The sequence below is a fragment of the Haliotis asinina genome, chromosome 3, assembly GCF_037392515.1.
Source record: "Haliotis asinina isolate JCU_RB_2024 chromosome 3, JCU_Hal_asi_v2, whole genome shotgun sequence".
Classification (NCBI taxonomy): Eukaryota; Metazoa; Mollusca; class Gastropoda; order Lepetellida; family Haliotidae; genus Haliotis; species Haliotis asinina.
The window spans coordinates 78,176,772-78,195,373 of NC_090282.1; the positions used below are offsets into that span (position 1 = coordinate 78,176,772).

General features: G+C 41.4%; 2 protein-coding genes and 1 pseudogene across 2 annotated transcripts in view; all 3 read right to left on the bottom strand.

The window, feature by feature from the left end:
* The window catches only part of LOC137278504 (pre-mRNA-processing factor 6-like), a 105,117-nt gene that overhangs the window by 21,035 nt on the left and 65,480 nt on the right, over window positions 1-18,602 (bottom strand). The gene's annotated exons all lie outside the window — the stretch shown is intronic.
* Window positions 1,368-7,672, bottom strand: LOC137277102 (uncharacterized). Its single transcript, XM_067808766.1, has 2 exons — window positions 7,532-7,672; window positions 1,368-3,061 (listed from the first exon to the last, which is right to left on the bottom strand). Exon 2 carries the CDS (start codon window positions 2,997-2,999, stop codon window positions 2,055-2,057), a length of 945 nt encoding a protein of 314 aa, XP_067664867.1. The 5' UTR covers window positions 3,000-3,061; window positions 7,532-7,672; the 3' UTR covers window positions 1,368-2,054.
* On the bottom strand, window positions 10,568-17,976 carry LOC137279060 (zinc carboxypeptidase-like; annotated as a pseudogene).

Below are 18,602 nucleotides of genomic sequence, written 5' to 3' on the forward strand. Positions count from 1 at the left end.
CTTTGCCAGGTGTCTGCGCCTGGCTGTTCTGTTTTGAAGATTGTGGAAAGACAGCGCGTTCAGATCTGTACTTGACGTGTTGTTGTACTTGTGTTGACGTTAAAACATTGTGCTGTCTTCATTGAAAGGAAGGACCCGAAGTGGTATTTTGATATTTTCAGAACTGAGTCAGGTAACATTTACTATAATTCTCCCCGCTTGATAACGATACCGAGAGGGATGACTCAGTATGTGACTATCTGCTTCCTACTCCTGTTTCCAAAGGTCACTTTTGGAGTTATGAAGGAGTATTTCATTTGTCGGAAAGATATGTCGGAAAGGCAGTTGTCATTGGAAGATCGGCTTAAATTAATAGACACCGCTGTAGAGTATTTAAACTCTGTGGATGAAAAGAACGTGACAAAAAGACCCCCATCATTGCACGCATGTGGGCAGACTTGGGAGATGATGTGGCATAAAGATTGTGCACGAGAGAGATTCAAGGAGAGTGCACCCACGAAGAAACGTGTCCTTCATGTGCTGGTTTCTTCCTTGGAAGAGGAAATACTGGTATGGTATACCTACCCAGACATGAAGAGGATGGCAGCTGCAGAGAAGGAGAAGACAATATATCCGACAACGTCGGACATCCGCTTCAGTCCCGACACCAATGACGTGTATTTCCTGAATTACAATGATGGGAGATGTTATATTGCGCCTATTCGCCTGTTCAATGCCACCTCCAGTCACACACAAATGCAAACACCCAAGCTTGTGCCACAATCGGGGGCGAGTAGGATCCGCTTTGCAAGAAATGTTACAATAGTATTGTCAAAAGACAGCATCTACAAGGTCTGTAACTTTTCCGCGACAGAAAGGATTGCCCGAGTAAAAAATCCAAGGCTTCTTCACGTTGACGCCAACGATGAGATATGGTGGACTGAAAAACGGCATGGTACGTTCATTATCTGGCGACTTGGATTTGACGATCCGAAGACGAAGAGAATATATTACAGAGGACGTCTACCCGGTCGAATGGCATCCTTCATGCCAGTCACCGTTAACAAACGTACATGTGTTTATATGTGCATGCCATTCCTAACGAAACTCTGTCAGATGGATGACAGCAATCTGATGACGACCGACTCTGAGAAGAATCCTGACACAAAGTGTGAAGACTTGACAGTAGAAGGGGATTTACTCTTTCTCCTGCATGTGACCAGACCGAGGGTGATGGTTATCAAACTGGACTCGGGTGAGCAAATAAAGACACTGCACTTCAAGCCGTTTAAGGAACAAGGTACAATGTTGATTCAAGTCGTCATGATTTGAAGGCCGCCATTTCGGTATTATTTACACAGAGAACAACACTGATCTTTTCTGTTTAATTCGTGACATCATTTGAACAACCTCTTGTCATCAGTAGATAGACGTAACTCATAACTGGGGCTATTGTATAGATACTGCTGAAAAAACACGATGTATGGTACACGATTAGATGTACTTGTGAAAGTTAACATTGTGTGTAAATAGACAGGATATGGAAAAATGCTTTCAGTTGTGTGTGAACAATGTGCTTCAGTTCTCTTAAACAATGAGAGTTTCAAGACTTATTTCTCTTCTTTGCTATATATTGAGACATTTTAGAAATTCTGTCAACAAACGTCTCTCCCACTGTTATAAAGAAATGAAACTTAATCAACATGCCAATGCGTCCACATGACTAGTTTTGTTGTTTAGTGGATCTCTTTTGTGACTAGTTAACTTTCGCATACTTCAGCTTTAGCATGCGAAGAGGTATTAATTTTATGGAGGAAGGTTGTTTCTAAACGTGTTTAACCTACAGTGGATCTTAACAAAAAAAATGTCCACATTACTCAATGTCCTTTATTGCGTCTACCGCTCACACCACACAGTGTTTTCTTGTAATTTAGTGTCATCGTAGCGAAGGTATTCTCTTCAACATGGCAACATTATGATGTGAACCTTATCACTAAGAGTTCTTATTAACCATTTACCCCTGACTGTCCATATTTAAGAAGTCGTAACCTGCTTGTGTCCACATTACTGCGAGTCTAGTCTCTAGGGTCTACCCTGTCAGGGTTTTCACTGTGAGAGTTGGTGTCTCGCAAGTTAGGATATGATCCGCTAGCTGGAAAGGTCGACATTGGATACAACATCTCCGAGGAAGCCCGAGACATATCTAAGTCTTCGCTGAAGACTAAAGACGTGGCCTCGGACCCCGAGTAGTCACTGAGGGGCTTGTAGAGGGTCTCTGGGTATTTCTGTTTGGGGTAGGGACTGGATGGGGGAGGACTGTCAGGGTAGGTACTTCGGGGGAAGTCACCAGAAGGGTATCGTCCTGTCGCTGGGAAATATGCAGAAGGGTACAGGTTACGTATGGGGTAACCGCTAACAGGATAGCCGTTTGGTGGGTATCCGGGTGACATATTGATAGCTGGATTTGGGTAGCCCGGTGGAGGATAGAATGTTCCGGAAGATGATGTGGACATTTCACTGTAGTTGGAGAGACGGGAGGAAGAGGCTGACGGCAGTTCTGAACACGTGTCTCGCTGGTCCTCCATGCCAGGGTACTGTCCGGAACAGCTGGACCTGCTGGAGGAGGGACGGTCAGGTGCAGGTCCACTGTCCTTGGGGTCAGTCATCTTATCTGATGCATCAAGGGAGGTTCCGCTGTCCTTGGGGGCAACCGTCTTGTCTGATGCTCGGTAAGTTGAAGTTCCGCTGTTCCTGAGGTCAGTTATATTGTCTAATGCACGGTCAAGTGAAGTTCCGCTGGCTTTAAGGTCGGCCATCCTGTCTGATGCATGGTCAGGTGAAGTTCCCCTGTCCATCAGGACAGCCATCTTGTCTGACGAGGCGTCTGGTGAAGTTCCGCTGTTCCTCAGGACAGCCATCTTGTTTGACGAGGCGTCTGGTGAAGTTCCGCTGTTCCTCAGGACAGCCATCTTGTTTGACGAGGCGTCTGGTGAAGTTCGGCTGTTCCCCAGGTCAGCCATGTCGGGTTGTCTGAAGATTCTCGTCACGACTTTCACGACACCATTATTTGCCTCTGGCTAGTCTGAAAACAACGTAAAAAAGAGAACATAAACAAATTTAAGTGAGTGAATGAGTGAGTTAGAGTGTTGTGTATTACGCCTGTTTTAGCAATATTACAGCAATTCTCAAGGCAATATTTCAGCATTTCTCAAGGCAATATTCCAGCGATGGACACCAGAAATGGATTGTACAGCACATTTATAAGCATACAATATATATAAAATATGTATTTATCCTACGCATGTCTTATTGACAACGCAAAGGAACGGTGCGTAAAAAGGAACCTTGATCGGCACTTCTCAATATATCACACGTGTGGTGATGTCATAAGGTATTAATTTTGCTAGTTGCCTTGGTTTTGTGTGGCTACGAAGAAACGTTAGTACTAAATTCGAGTGGCTGAAATAGACTTTAGTCCGCTGTCTTCGTGTGTAGTAGATCTCCCAGTGTGACCCAGCCGCCAGCCAAGACATACGTTATGCGTTACAGGTCGGGGTTTAACACCCTGGGAGATAATACCTCCCTCACAACAGCGTACAGCGGGCTCAACTTGGCAGTTATATCAATAACGGTGTCATAAATCTCACGCAGTCGGATCACAAAGCCTACTGTGTCCGGTATAGGCCGGAGTGCACTTGACGGATCTCCTTAGGTGTAGCGCTGGTTTTGGCATGCAACCTGCGATACGATACATGACGACGATTTATTACCGTAGTGTTGTGCACTTAAACTTCCGATACGAATCCCAATACAAGGTTGGCGATACGATGCGTATCGCGATACTAAAACCTTTATTTTATCACCAATCAAAAACACCACAGGATAAAAACAAAACAATGTTTAAATGAAAAAAAGAAAGAAAAACATCACATCAGGCACTTTCTGAATTCAAATCCAAAATAAATAAAACATAACACTCTTAGAAACAGAAAACATCGAACAAAAATATTTTTAATATCTGCATGTTGCTGGCTACTGTCACTGCAGTCACATAATAGAATGGAATTTGTGTTGATTTTAGAAAAAGGTATAGCTTGACAGATATCGCGATTCGGCAGCATTCAAAGTTAAGCATCGATGTATTGTGGTCCATTTGAATGTATCGGGATATTCGTTAAAGTAAAACCTTGTATCGATTCATTGTATCGCCGGTCTATGGATCGATGCGTATCGATGAATCATCGCACCAATATTCGGTGCGGGGATCAGTTATACAGGGTATGGGATATACAGGCCGTTTTGATGCCATCGATTTAGCCAGGTGTGAGTTTAGTTATATTTCACTTTCTGCAGTTACCTACCCGTTATAAGTAAATATTTCAAGTTACTTATCTTCTCAGCTCGAGTGACTGATTACGTCTATTTGATGTATAACAGACCTAGTGGACACAAGCTTCTAGAATCATTGTGACGTCATTTTATATTCATTGCCATCATCACCAGCAGTAGAATCGGCGTCATCGGTGACGTTAGCGTTCTTTATCATTATTCCCTGGGGCGGTTAGGTGGCCTCGTAGTCAGTCAGAACATTCGATTTCCCACATGGGTAAAATTTGTGGATAGCATACTTGGCTGGAAATTTGCAAAAGTCGGCATAGAACCATAGTCACGAACTCACACACACACTCTCATTCTTGATGAGTGTGTGAAGCCCATTCCTGGTGATATTGCTGTAACATTGTTAAAAGCGGCGTAAAACTATACTCACTCACTCATAACTGATGAGGATGTCGGTACTAGTCATGACAGTTATCACAGTTTCATTATTGATAGATTACAATAAACAGGTAATTATGGACGAGTATGAGGAGGATTTGGTACACCATCATTAATGCCATCGTGGAATTCCAGATAATCGTCAGACTAATTGGATCAATTATCGACCAAGACAGTCGCTATGCCCGGCTGGTCAGACTCCTACAGTGGAACTCCTGTCAGTGGGCCAGGCCATTATGTTGAAACCGCTCACCTGACGTTCCCGACACTAGAGAGCAGGGAAATAAACTCATGAATAAATAAATAGCTAGTTTGCAGTCTTTTATGAGAGCGTGTCGTGGCATATATATTCTGGTCGAGGTGTTCCATTTATACCTAATTTGTACCTGCACTACAAGTTCCCTATTTCAGATAATGAATCAATATGTTGATATTTATCTTTATACTTGGTATGAGTGAGTGAGTGAGTTTAGTTTCACTTAGCAATATTCCAGCTATATGGCGACGGTCTGTAAATAATCGAGTCTGGACCAGACAATCCAGTGATCAACAACATGAGCATCGATCTGCGCAATTGGGAACCGATGACATGTGTCAACCAAGTCAGCTAGTCTGACCACCCGATCCCGTTAGTCGCCTCTTACGACAAGCATAGTCACTATACTTGGTATGGGATTATATACAAATACTGCGATGCAGTATGAAACGCCAAACGCCAGCATGCGTATACCGTACGTACCCAGCTTCATACGTACACTACCACCACTTAATAGTCACTATGTTATATATGCAACTCTGCCATGCAGCTTTATACATGATGCCGTGTGTGTGCGCGCGCGCGTGTGTGTGTGTGTGCGTGTGTGTGCATGTGTGTGTGTTTTGTGATACAGCTGTAGAGGCGGGAACTGTCACACAGCATCATACACCACGCAGTGTGCGTTATACACAGTGTCATACATATAACAAGCACAGCCACTGTCTTACACTCACAGAAACAACCATACAGGTATAGCCAAGGTCATTGTCATAAGTTATTGACACAATCATACAATTACAGACACAACCATTGTCAAACAGTTATGGACACAGCCATTGTCGTACAGGTATAGACACAGCCACGACCATACAAGTATGGACACATGCTCATACGAGTATAGATAGAACCACTGTTATACAACTATAGTTATACAATTATAGACACATCCATGTTTCTACAATTATAGACAGCCCGTCGTACAGTTAAAGACACAGTCACTGTCATGCATATATGGACACAGCCATTGCCATACAGTTACAGACAGTGCCATTGTCATATAGGTATAGGCACAGCCACTGACAAAGAATTATAGTGACAACTACTGTCACACAATTATAGAGACAACCACTGTCACATGGTCATGGTCATATAAGTATAGACAGAACTGCTGTCTATAAACACAGCCATTGTCATACAATTATAGACACGTCCATTGTTAAACAGTTGTAGACAGCCCTTCATACAGTTATAGGCATAGTCTCAGCCATGTAGTTGTAGACACAGTTACTGTCATACAGGTAAAGATACACCCACTGTCAGGCAGTTATATGGACAACTACCGTCATACAGAAATACAGATACAGCCATTGCCATACAGGTATAGACAGAGTCGTTGTCATACAGGTATAAACCCAGACAGTGTCACTCAGTTACATATGCAACCAGTGTCATACCGTTATAGACACAGCTACTGCCATACAGTAATTGACACCGTACACCATAACTGTCATAAAGCTGTCATACAGCCACCGTCATACAAGTAAGCACATCCACCGTCAAACAGTTATATAGACAACCACCGTCATACAGCTATAGACATAGCCACTGTCGTACAGTTATAGATACAGCCACTGTCATACAGGTATGGACACAGTCACTGCCATATATGTATGGTCACAGTCACTGCCACACAATTATAGAGACAAGCGCCTTAATATAGTAGTAGGCACAGCCACTGCCATACAGGTAAAGACACAGCCATTGTCGTACACTTATAGACACAGTCTCCGTCTTACAGTTTTACAGATGACCACTGTTATACGGCTATAGACACAACCACCGTCTTACAAGTATAGACACAGTCATTGTCATACACTTACAGACACAGTCACTGTCACACAATGATTGAGACAACAGCTGCCATACAGTTATAGACACAGCCATTGTCATACAGGTATAGACACTGCCACTGTGATGTATCGATAGACACACCCATTGTCATACATCTATAGACACAACAACTGTCATACAGTGTGATACATATCTCTTGCACAGCCACTGTCATCCGGTTGTTTAGGCGACTAGCTCAACTAATTAGCATTACCAACACACTATACACACGGTGTCGGCTTACACACAACAGTTAGCAACATACATACATACTTAAAGAAGGCATACACATATGCTTGCATGCATACACACGCACGCACGCACACACATACATACATGCATACATACATAGCGTCAGATAACACATACCAGTCAACACAGCCTCGGAAAACAACCAGACCTCATACTATATGGCCCATATACCAGCGATGACAAGAATTCTATCTAACTTCGAATTCTGTAGCACGAAGCAAACGCTGATGTAACTAACTACAGACAATTTACAGTCATACATGATGTACACGTCGAAAACTAACATCTTTATCACAAGCGAATCACATAGTAAAAGTTCACAGATATAGTAACAGTTCATATATGCAGTTAGTATGTTGACCACACAGGTAAACTTACATGCTCACATCCAGACAATAGCTTCGTCTTCAGTTATATTCACCGTGGCTGAACACTCGCGATAGCAGGACCGGGCAGTATGTGTGTGTGACACAGTGCTGTGTGTTGTGTTGTCGAAACATCAAACACCGGGTCACGAACAAAACCCTTGTTAAACCACAATACACAACAGGAAACGCGATCGCTTTTTCCCTATGGGTTTATACAGGTAGTCATTGATTGGGGGTTATAAGCAGATCGAACAGATATGATCAGGTAGTTTCAGCGTTACCACTCTGTCAATACAGCTAAGACACGGCCAGGAGAAATATTCGTATGTCTTTTGTTGACAAAATATCAACACAGTGTTACGTTTATAGGACTCGGAGGCCGATGTATGTGTGAAGTCAATGTGACCGCCTACTCCTCAATGTATCTATATGTTTGCTCTGTAGTCTATGAATAAGATCAATACATTTGGGGCTGGTGGTATTTCTACAGTAAAGATGGCACGATTGCCAAACACAGCGTTATTTGTTAACGAAACGTGACGTACCTCAGAACTGGAACCCTTTACCACTTAACACCTGGTGTCATATTAGACGTTTCAGTGATCAATACTAGTTTGCTTATTAGGAAGCTATTTGAAAACAAAATCGAAACAAAAGTTGCATTCTCAGGCGGGAAGGCTGTGTAGTTTCTTTCGATATGGATACAATGGAGACTGTGGTATTCTTAAGGTACAACAACTTTGAAATCTGACCATGTGTTAAGTTCTCTGTAAATCGTTTTAATACTCACGAAACTGACAGAAAACAAACCAAAGATTGCATATACAAATATGTTCTTTTTAACTGTTCTTTTAGGGCATAATTTCTGCTGCTTGAAGAAATACAATTACTTTTATAATTTGCAATTTTAAATCAAATGGCCACTGTCTTCGGCTGGAAGATCAGAGATAGTTGCCATTGAGCTGAAGCTGAAGCAGTTTGTGGCACTGATCTGACATGAAACGTTTTCGTTCCATCATATACTGAACAGTAAAAGAAACGCAATTTTGGCTTTTTGTCAATAGAGGACATGAACATGAACACTTACTTCTTTGAGATTTCATTTTTCTTTTGCTGTTCATTATGCTCGCTTTTGTTAATCTGACGCACACAGGTGCTGGTGACGGGCCATGAGCAAACTTGTGATACATTCATCTTTGTGTCACTTGAACCACACAACAACCATATACCCATACCAGTACACATACCATACACCCAGATCTAGTACACATATATCCTTTGCAACAATGAAACCATAAAGAAACTAAGACATTACCGATTATCGACTTAAAAAAAGAACGGATATGTGTACATGCATTGGCAACATCATTAAATTGTAATACGTAGAGAGGAAATGTTTGTTGTTGTTTGTTGTTTTTTGTTTATTGTTTAATGCCGCAACCAGCAATATTCTAGGTGTATGACGGCGAGTCTGGACCAGATGAGCCAGTGAGCAATGGCATGAGTATCGATCTACGCGATTGGGATGACATGTGCCATCATGCCTGACTACTCGATCCCGTTAGTCGCCTCTTACGACAGATACGGGTTGCTGCAGGCCAGCTCTAATGTTCACGGGTAACGGGGAAGTAACGTGCAAGGAATTGCAGAAGAGTTCTGAAATTTACTATGTAAGATATAGGGAACACCCTTTGTGTGAATCAAAAAAAACAAAACAAAAAACGCCACATGCTTAAACATCTCGTACATTGCCATCAGTTATCTCCAACAAGCCTGTCTGCATCAGCAGCAAATATGTTGTAAACTTTAGGGGGTGATGCTCTTTACTTTGCCTTTGTTTTGAAGTGCGGAGCGTAGTTCAAGTATGGATGAGAAAGTCTTGAGGATAAGGAAGACATTCAGCTGCAATCACTGACGGAATTGTTGGTGATGGAAGGTTCATCATCTTTCCACATAGTAGGAACCTCTTAGAACATTCTGAGGTACGAGCTAGGCATGATAACTATTCCCTCAGACCTGGGTACACGGACTTCAGACTCCAGATAAGAAGCGTTCCAAGTTTATCAGAAGCTACGTCAGTTTCAAGCAACCGTACCTGATTTTGTTGAACGAGTGTTTACAACTGTTTGGTTCAACACTATTGTCAAGAGACTAAACAACAAACACTATACAGATAAAAATCTCCCCAAATGTGAAACATCAAATCCGTGTTCATGAGCTAGCAAGGTGACAGCTTCGCTTTCCTGCTAAATAACTCTTTAGAAACATCTCACTAAATGTGTGGTTATCCACAAGGGATGCATAAAAGAATCGTTTGTCGATATGGTTGCAATAAATGTACACTGAAAGCTGTCAAATCCGGCAAGTTGACAACACCGGCATACATTCAGTCCCGTCCATGGCTAGTAAATTTATCATCATTTATAAGCCCCGGCAGCTGGTAATTCCGGATCTCGGCATGAAATGTACTGTATTTGGGTTTAAACTCAATGAACATCTCCTTAACCCACAATTCACGCACATAGGAATTATATCCTCGACTTAAAGAAGTCAAGAAAGGTTACCGGTCTGAGCAAATTTAGTCACTGCCAATTATATGTATGGTGGGCGGATAGAGGAAATGGTGATCAAACCTTGCCCCCAAAGAAGTAAGGCATTTTCTACTTCCTCTCTGAAACACACGAAAAACAACCCGGACAAATGTGCATTTCAAATGAATTCAAGTCCGATAACCCTCCCGATAACATGGAGTGATATTGTGAGGGAAAATATTTCTGCGCCGGTATCGTTACTATTCCAGTAACATCACGGGGCCAGCAAATAATAGACCAAGGAGGCCAGTGTCTCCCAATAAATAATCAAGCTAGGCACAACGGCATACACAGAACTGAATCCCTGACCTTGACCAAGATGGCAGCTATTCTGGAATCTTTTCTTAGAGATGATTTGTGAACGGAATCCACGAAGAAGACATTACGGTACACAAGACGTGCCTTGTTCGCGAAAGAACTATATAAGTAAAGATGAGAAGAATAATTTATCGAATTTATTTCACTAAGGAGAGCAGTGCTGGGTATATGCTAACTGTTTCTAAAGGCTTCCAGATTACTATCACGGTAAGGATCGGGTATAGGCGGCTGTACGTCCCCCGCCACATAAATGTCGTCTGTGATGATGCCTACTTCGTCTGCCACTGCCATGGCGTACGCGCGCAGCCCTCGCCAGATGATTTGGGTGTAGAAGGGAACGAGGTTCTCACTTGGAGAGAAACCAGACAGCCGTCTGTCTGACCTTGGCATCAGTTCCCACGTGTAGGAACGGGCGACCTTGGCCTTGTCTCGGGCAAAGTCGGCTGTTATACCTGCGGCAGGATCTGCAGCCAGTAATAATAGTTGTAATGGAACCTTTATATGTTGTTCACTGGGCACATCGGACTCAAGTAACATAAACAAACATCGAGGGTACATCAACCCTTGAGCCCTGCGGAACCAGTAAACAACGTATTTACTTATCTTACTTAACACGTTAATGTTCATTTTGTATTGTTTGAAGCTCTGGTACAATATAAGTTCACTTTTCACGGAGGTACAGTGGAAGCTGTCTAAACCGGTACTCATCGGGACTGAAGAAATAATCCAGTTTAGACAGCGTGCTGGAGTGTATAGCCGATGATAAAGTGTTCAAGCCAAAGACTGAGATTTTATGCTGGTGCTGACATCTTGCTGGATTGGACAGATGCCGGTTTTGACAGCTTCCACTGTTTTTATCTTATCGAACACCCCAATGCTAACTTTGAACTATTTGAAGCATGTTCACTTCAACAAACCTGTGTGAATCAAACGATTTCGATTCTTGCATCTCTTGTTTTTTCAGCATGTATTGTCTTAGTAAAGTCGCCGCGGTGTAATTCCCCACATTTCCCCACAAGACAAGATATTTCAACGTCTTGTCAAAATTCATTTGTTGGAATGCGAGGCAAAACTCTTCGTAGCCATCGCTAGATTTGACTCCCTTCCATCGATTTGCATTCGCAAAAAATCGGTGATTTCCGTGCATCATGCGTGATTCAATGTTATTCGAGATAAAGAAGTACTACCACGAAGTACGGAATGAGTTGCCACTGGCACCAGGGTACATTGAAATGTCCCTCGTTTGCAATTGGGGTACATTGAAAATAACAGAAAAGCGCATAGCCAATCAAAAAACGACTTTGTGTGTAAGGTAAGATAAGTCTTTGTGTAGTCATCGCTAGATTGTGCAAACAAGAAAAAATATTTTCGAGATAACACCCTTCAATCGATTTGTGTCTTAGCCCAGAATAATGCAGCTTAACCCCAAGCACCTGGAACGACAAGCACCGTTTTTTGACGTATTTTGGTATGCTTAAGACGAACCTCCGACCTTCGGCTCAAGAGAAGAAGCCCTAAAATACATTTAAAGACACACTTACATAGCATGGAATATGCAGATCCTATCCTGAATGAAAGCCCCATTGCTTTTACGGCAGTTTTGGCAAGGGAAGTCTGAAAGAAGAAGCCATGTAACAAATACCTTCTTGAAAGAGTATCCCATGGGAAAGAAGCCAGCATGAAAGGTTTTCTCATTTCAGCATAGTTGTTTTTGTATACAAACCTAAGCCATAATGGCTGTGGTGTCATCGGGTTTTATACCTACTAGGAACTTGAGGCAGGAATGTGAAGCGCACACGGATCAATTGGCTAGGGTAGTTAGGATGCTAATGCTTTGAGCACGCATCAACGGATGGACGAAGAGCATTACAAGGAGCCATTAATTATTAACAATTCACTGAGTGTTCACTGGTTTCTTCCAAAGCAGTTCTACAACCAGCCTGAAAAACTGCGTTTCTTTTCTCTCTTCGTTTAGCAAACCACTTGGTGCAAATATCCGATGGGGCAGTTGTGAATCAGGAAATATAAATACACAAAAATGTTAAGGGAAACTTCTTTAAAATTCATCGTCATCTCATGGCTAAAAATGGTCAGTTTTCCATCCACAAAACATATCACACGTCCATGGCTCTTGTCTGTGATATCACTGGTCAGAAACTGTTTGTTCAGAAACTGTTCAGATAGATGACTGATGGGCAGAGGGGTGGTTTGGTGTGAAGCCAAGTGGTGACCTGAGTTCGATTCAGCAAAAGTCAAATTCAGGTCTCTACCGCCCTGATATTGCAGAATATTGCAGAAACGGCATAAAACCCAACTCACTGACTCAGTACATGAAAAGAGTTTCACTAATCCTGCTGGTAGGATATCACCTCACCAGTTTGGCGTTGTCAGCGACGAGCTTCTTCTTGTATCCCCAAGGGAGTAGGATGTACTGGCCGTAAGTGTGTATGGACAAATAGCTGAGGATGGTCTCATGGGTATCTAGCATGTAGTGTTTGAGGGCCTCCGCCTCGGGAGCTGAATAGGCGTATGGGCCCCTGTAGATTCCTGAACAGGCATGTCCGCTCGATCCCCCTGTGCAACACGTGCTCTTACACCTTGTACTTTCGTGTGACTATTAATTAATTGTGTGCATTTATTAGTATTGAGGTGTTATGAAGTTTCGGAAGCTTAAGAAGATACGCTATTGTCTTGATTGTCATATGAACAATTGCAAAGCTTGAAACTAACTTATTAGAGACAACTTTATCTTAAATAGCTATCGTCTGTGTACTTACGTTACACGCCTCGTGTCTGTGCGAATAAACACTGCCTTCCAAAAACGGACATCCGAATACCTATGATCAATTATTGTTGGTTTTCCCGACTGCTCCAAAGCAACCCCAGAACAGTATGGATAGCGAAGGATTCGTCCAAATTATGTCATGAACGTTTTAAATCCCCCAAAATGAAAAATCTGGTAAATACTCAGTAGATGATCCTTGCTGTTAGATAAAGTTGGATGATCCCAAAAAGACTACAACGTAAAAGGATTCTACGTGCATTGACAAAATGTGATAGTAAAAGTGAAACGGTCCTGTTCCATAATAGCCATTGGAGCTATGGCAGTCATGCCACGTACTTTGTCCAAATCCTGTTCCAAAGTTTCTGTTGAGGTCTGTCCCCACACAGCGAGACCGAGGGTTTCTCTGGCGGTTCTTCCTCCAGTACCGATAACCCTTTGAAAACGTAAACATTCATTGTAGTGGGTTTATTGCCCAGGACGTTCATCGTAGAAGATATTCACGCCCCAGTTGAATTAAAGAATCCTTTCAAATTGTGAGAATGAAAACCATATTTGATCATAATTTTGAAATGGTGATAAAAAATAACGTTTCTCCAATCACTGCAGCCAAATTGCAGGTAGAGTGGTCCCCCTTTGTAGTCACTTTGTAGTCGAGTTATTACGATCCACAACGTTTTGCTAGTTGTATGAAACATGCTAACAACAATATTTCCTCTGAATATTAGGTCTGTCTGATCAGTGTTACGTTATCATGACTGTGGAAGAGAACATACCGAATGTGTGAATTCATAACCGTCTGGGTTGACAGGGGAGACAACTTCCCAGTTGAATAACTGAGTCATGTCTGCGTTGCTTTTGTTACATGCCAGCTAAAACATAAACAAAAACAGAGACGGGATGCAACAGAATTATAATGATTTATGAACATATCATTCTATGATAGTATTTCGAACATTCATGACATGTTGAAATTCAAGGTAATTTCCTTACAATTTCCTTTGCATTTGAACTAAATACCTCCAACATGGATTAGAAATATGAACTGCATATGAACATAGTTGCCTGTAATCTAGCACGTAGTGAATATCCAATCTAGAATGCTAAAAATGCAACATATTACCTTCATATTTCAACACTAACATTTAGCATTTGCAGGAAACACAAAATATGGCCCTGATGGGCTTCCGTAAGTTACAGCAGCGTCAGCTATTATGCAGGTCTGTTACTCTAATCCAGCATATGTATATGTGAATCAATCAGGTTTGTTTAAGGCTCCTTGGAATGTATTCCAGTTCAACGATGGCGTTTTGGCTTCATATGGGGTTGAATACAAACTGATCATCAGGGTCATATAGACACTGAAGCAAGTATATCCAAGACATCACACGAAAGCGTAGAAAATGTGGCAAGTCCAGATTTCCATAGCTTCAGGAAGAAAGCTCCTTTTCATTATATTTTATTTTCTAGCCATGATCTTCTTTCTGTAAAATGCATTCATTTCAGAGAATAGTTGTTGCGGAAACACAATTTATATACAACACGTAAACGTTACGTAGGCAGTGTCAAGAGGCCAAGAGAGTGTCGGCATTCCAGTACCTGGTAGATGATGTAGTTGGCGGTGGCTGGGGACAGCCACTCCCTGGCATGCACTCCGCTCTCGATGAAGATTGTTTTCCTGTTTCGCCCCGGGTTCTTTGGGGATACCTGAAAGGATCATCTATTGTTTCTCTGATGTTGGATATAGTGCTGCTAGTGCCTATATTTACGATCGGTCGGTATCTCATTACCGCCAATGCAGACACATAGCCAATCCCGTCAGGGCATCTCGGAACGTCCGTGCCAAAGTAAGATACGAACACTTAATCAGCTGTGAGCCGTCACAGTGATGATAACACAAATTCTGAAATTACGTTTTCTTAGCACAGAATAGCAAAACCAAAAGACGTTTTATAGACCGATGTCTTAAATGTGTGGCACTGACTAGGATTGTACGTATAATACAACCTAGGTATTTAGCCACCTATTCCTTGTGATATCGTATACACAAGACTGAAGTTTATATTCAATAGCCTTGATCATCACCTTCAACGCCTAATCTTGACTGTTGCACTGTATGACCTTGAGTCTTACCTTCATGACATACCATACACGGACACGCTCGCGTAATCAATGGACTTAAGTCTCACCTTCATGACGTTGATGGTCCTGTTCTCTGCTGAGTAACCGATAGTTTTCTTTTCCACGTTTACAAAGTCGGTACATGAGTTAATGATTCGATCTTGAAACCGGTATATCTGGAAGCCAAGTGTACAATATCGCGAAAACTGCGGCACCGGAGTGTCGATCAGGTGTTATGAAGTAAATGTGAGTGAGCTGGGTTTTAGAAACATCCCAGCAATATCACGGTGGGTGACTCCAGAAATGGGATTCACACATTGTACACATGTCGGGAATAGAACAAGGCTCTTCTACCTGACGAGCGAACGTTATGGGGACTAGACTCCCAGGCCTACCCTTTTGGATTAAGTGGAGGAATGCCTTAAACTATAGCTAGAATGATGTTCACCTGGCCTTTTGCCAAGATTTTACATAGAAGACATAAACATTAACGCTAACCTTCATAAGATTTCATTTTTCGAAGTTTGCGCTTCTATTACTGCTTTTTTCATTTGAGAAAGACTGCCACATTGTCATGCGGCTACGTCTATACCGCCATACCTCATCAAGCCTCAGATATTCTCTTATTGCATCTTGCAAATCCAGCGTTGCTCGTTTGCGTCTTCTCATGTCGAGGTGACGAAATTCCTCATCTACAGAACTGGCGAAGACATCACAATCAGCAGTGTGTTATACACTTCTTGTGTGTACAAACAGCAGTCACAGATAAGAGAAATTAAAGGAAAACGTGGAATTATTTCTTTTATCACATTGCTCACTCACTCTTGTAAATTGTCTTCTAATATCTCAAGGTCACCACGTTCCTCCAAGACAGTCTGAACAACCTCGGTCAGATCATCTGGTGTTACTATGGCAATCAGGGTGTTTTCAGTAGTATCCCTATTTATGTCGTCAATCTGAAAAAGAAAACGTCGTCAACAACATGGACTGAGAGTGTTGACTCCATGTAATTCCTATTCCGCCAACATGACTCTGTTTCAGGAAAAGTCTTGTTCGTAAGTAACTAAGTGTTATCTTTCTGTTGTTATCTAAATACTATTTTAGGTTGTGCGTGTATCCTCTTCAGAAACACTGTACGTATTGTTTGATCGGCATTCTGTAAGATGGTGAGTAAAAGCTGAAACATACCACTTTATGCATCATAGGGCTATTAAAAAAATCCGTTGAATTTCATGTCTAGTACAGTTAGTTCATAAAATAACTAACCCTATTACTCACCTGGAGAAATTGGTGACATATGCTCGTAGTCATGTTAACGAAAAGCATAATGACCTCAGGCCTAGTCGATCCTGCAGCTTGAGTACGCTTCACCTACCTTGGGAAGCCTCTGTAAAATCCTATCCAAACGCTGCTGCGATCCGACGGTGATGTTCACAAGCTTGAAACTGGAGATGAAATTATAGCAATCTTTGACACCATGTTCATATTTCTCGCATATACACGGACAGACAAACGGCAACAAAAATAATTCCACATTTCTGAATTTCCACATTAAGAATGTCGTACACTGAATCACACACTGCAATAACATAAGTTATTCCGACAACCAATATATGAGGGCTTTGGACGGTGAAATGTCGGAACATCTAAGTTATTTCTCCAGGTGATTAATCGGGTTAGTTAACTTATCGATCAGCTTTACTAGACATGAAATCCAAAGGATGTCTGGAATAATCCTACTGGAATCATGAAATGATTCTCATTACACACACAGGTTTCAACCAGGCAAGTCGGTGTCACATAATGGCTGAGCACACACTAGACAAGGTACTTATTTAATCAAGCACAACATAAAAACAACTTCAGAGAATAGTTTGGCATCAGTGACATTGCGATGACACAAACCCCTCCCTTTCTATTGTCAAGAACATCTCTATTGTATATTTATGGAATCATACAAATAGAATCAAAAACGTGAGTTCCAAATATATTTAAATTTGTAACTTGTACATTAAAGGGATATTAAAATTCAATGTTACTTTGGGATTTTATACTCGACAATGATCTCATTCATTACATTACCCTGATGAAGCATATACTCATTGAAGCTGTGGTTAAAGAAAATAGTGATGATATGTGAAGCAAAAGCATAGACACGCTATCAAATTAAATACTGCCACGGGTAGGTTACAAATATCATTAGATTGTCGATTTCTGGGATGTGGTTTATATATATAGAGCGCACATATATCTAATGATTAAAACTGTTTCAATCTATAAGAAAAAACAAAACGAAAAAAACTACTGGTCCATTTGGAAATGTATAAGAAATATCTTTAACCACCACAGAGGAATACTATAGCTAACATACATTTCTTTTACTGTTCTTAAAGAGTGACAGGCTCTTAATTTACTAATCTTGCTTTTGACAATCTGGCTGTGTATGTGCAAGGAGGCAAACTGGTCACTATTAATGAACTGGTTTTATAGGGTAATGTGTTGACTGGTGATGAGCTGTTTCCATTAATCGGTATCAACTGTTGTACAGGCGGTCGAGACTCACTTGTTGTAAGGCTTCACCCTCTCGCACAGCACACAGGCGGGCACGAAGCACAGCAGAACTACCAGCACCACCATGTCCATACTGCACTCTGCCCTTGACCAAACAAAATTCCTGGTTTTCTTATAGTAAATTTCGTTTCATTTCAGTTACGTATAAAGTATCACGTTCTTGTGTGCTCACAAATGAGGAGAATAGAAGTGACACAGGAATAAATGCAAATGAATGACTTCTACTATAATATTAAGGTATTCCTAAATGAAATCAGCAAATCGGTAAATGATTCATAATGAAATTACCAAAAATGTCTCTATAAATGTATTCAGGTATTAAGTATATCACGATAAAATATACACATATGTTTTAATGAAAGTATGACATCCGGAAACACTTATCAGATACATCAAGTATCATATATTATAATTACTTTATAAAATGGCAAGAATCTATTTAGATCAGATGATATATTTACCGTCATGTCAGGTGGCTTCAGAATACAGCATCCAGTTTTAGAACTTCGAGCATTTATAGCTTGATGTGGGCGTGTATATTTACATCAGGTCAAATAGAGCAGGGTCAGCATGATCACGTGAAATATTTTGAGCACCTGCTACTGTTGACGCTGAAACACTGCTTGTGTGTTAACAGTCCTTTGTAAACAGATCTACTCCATAAACAATACTGATCTTTACAATAGGACAGCCATTTG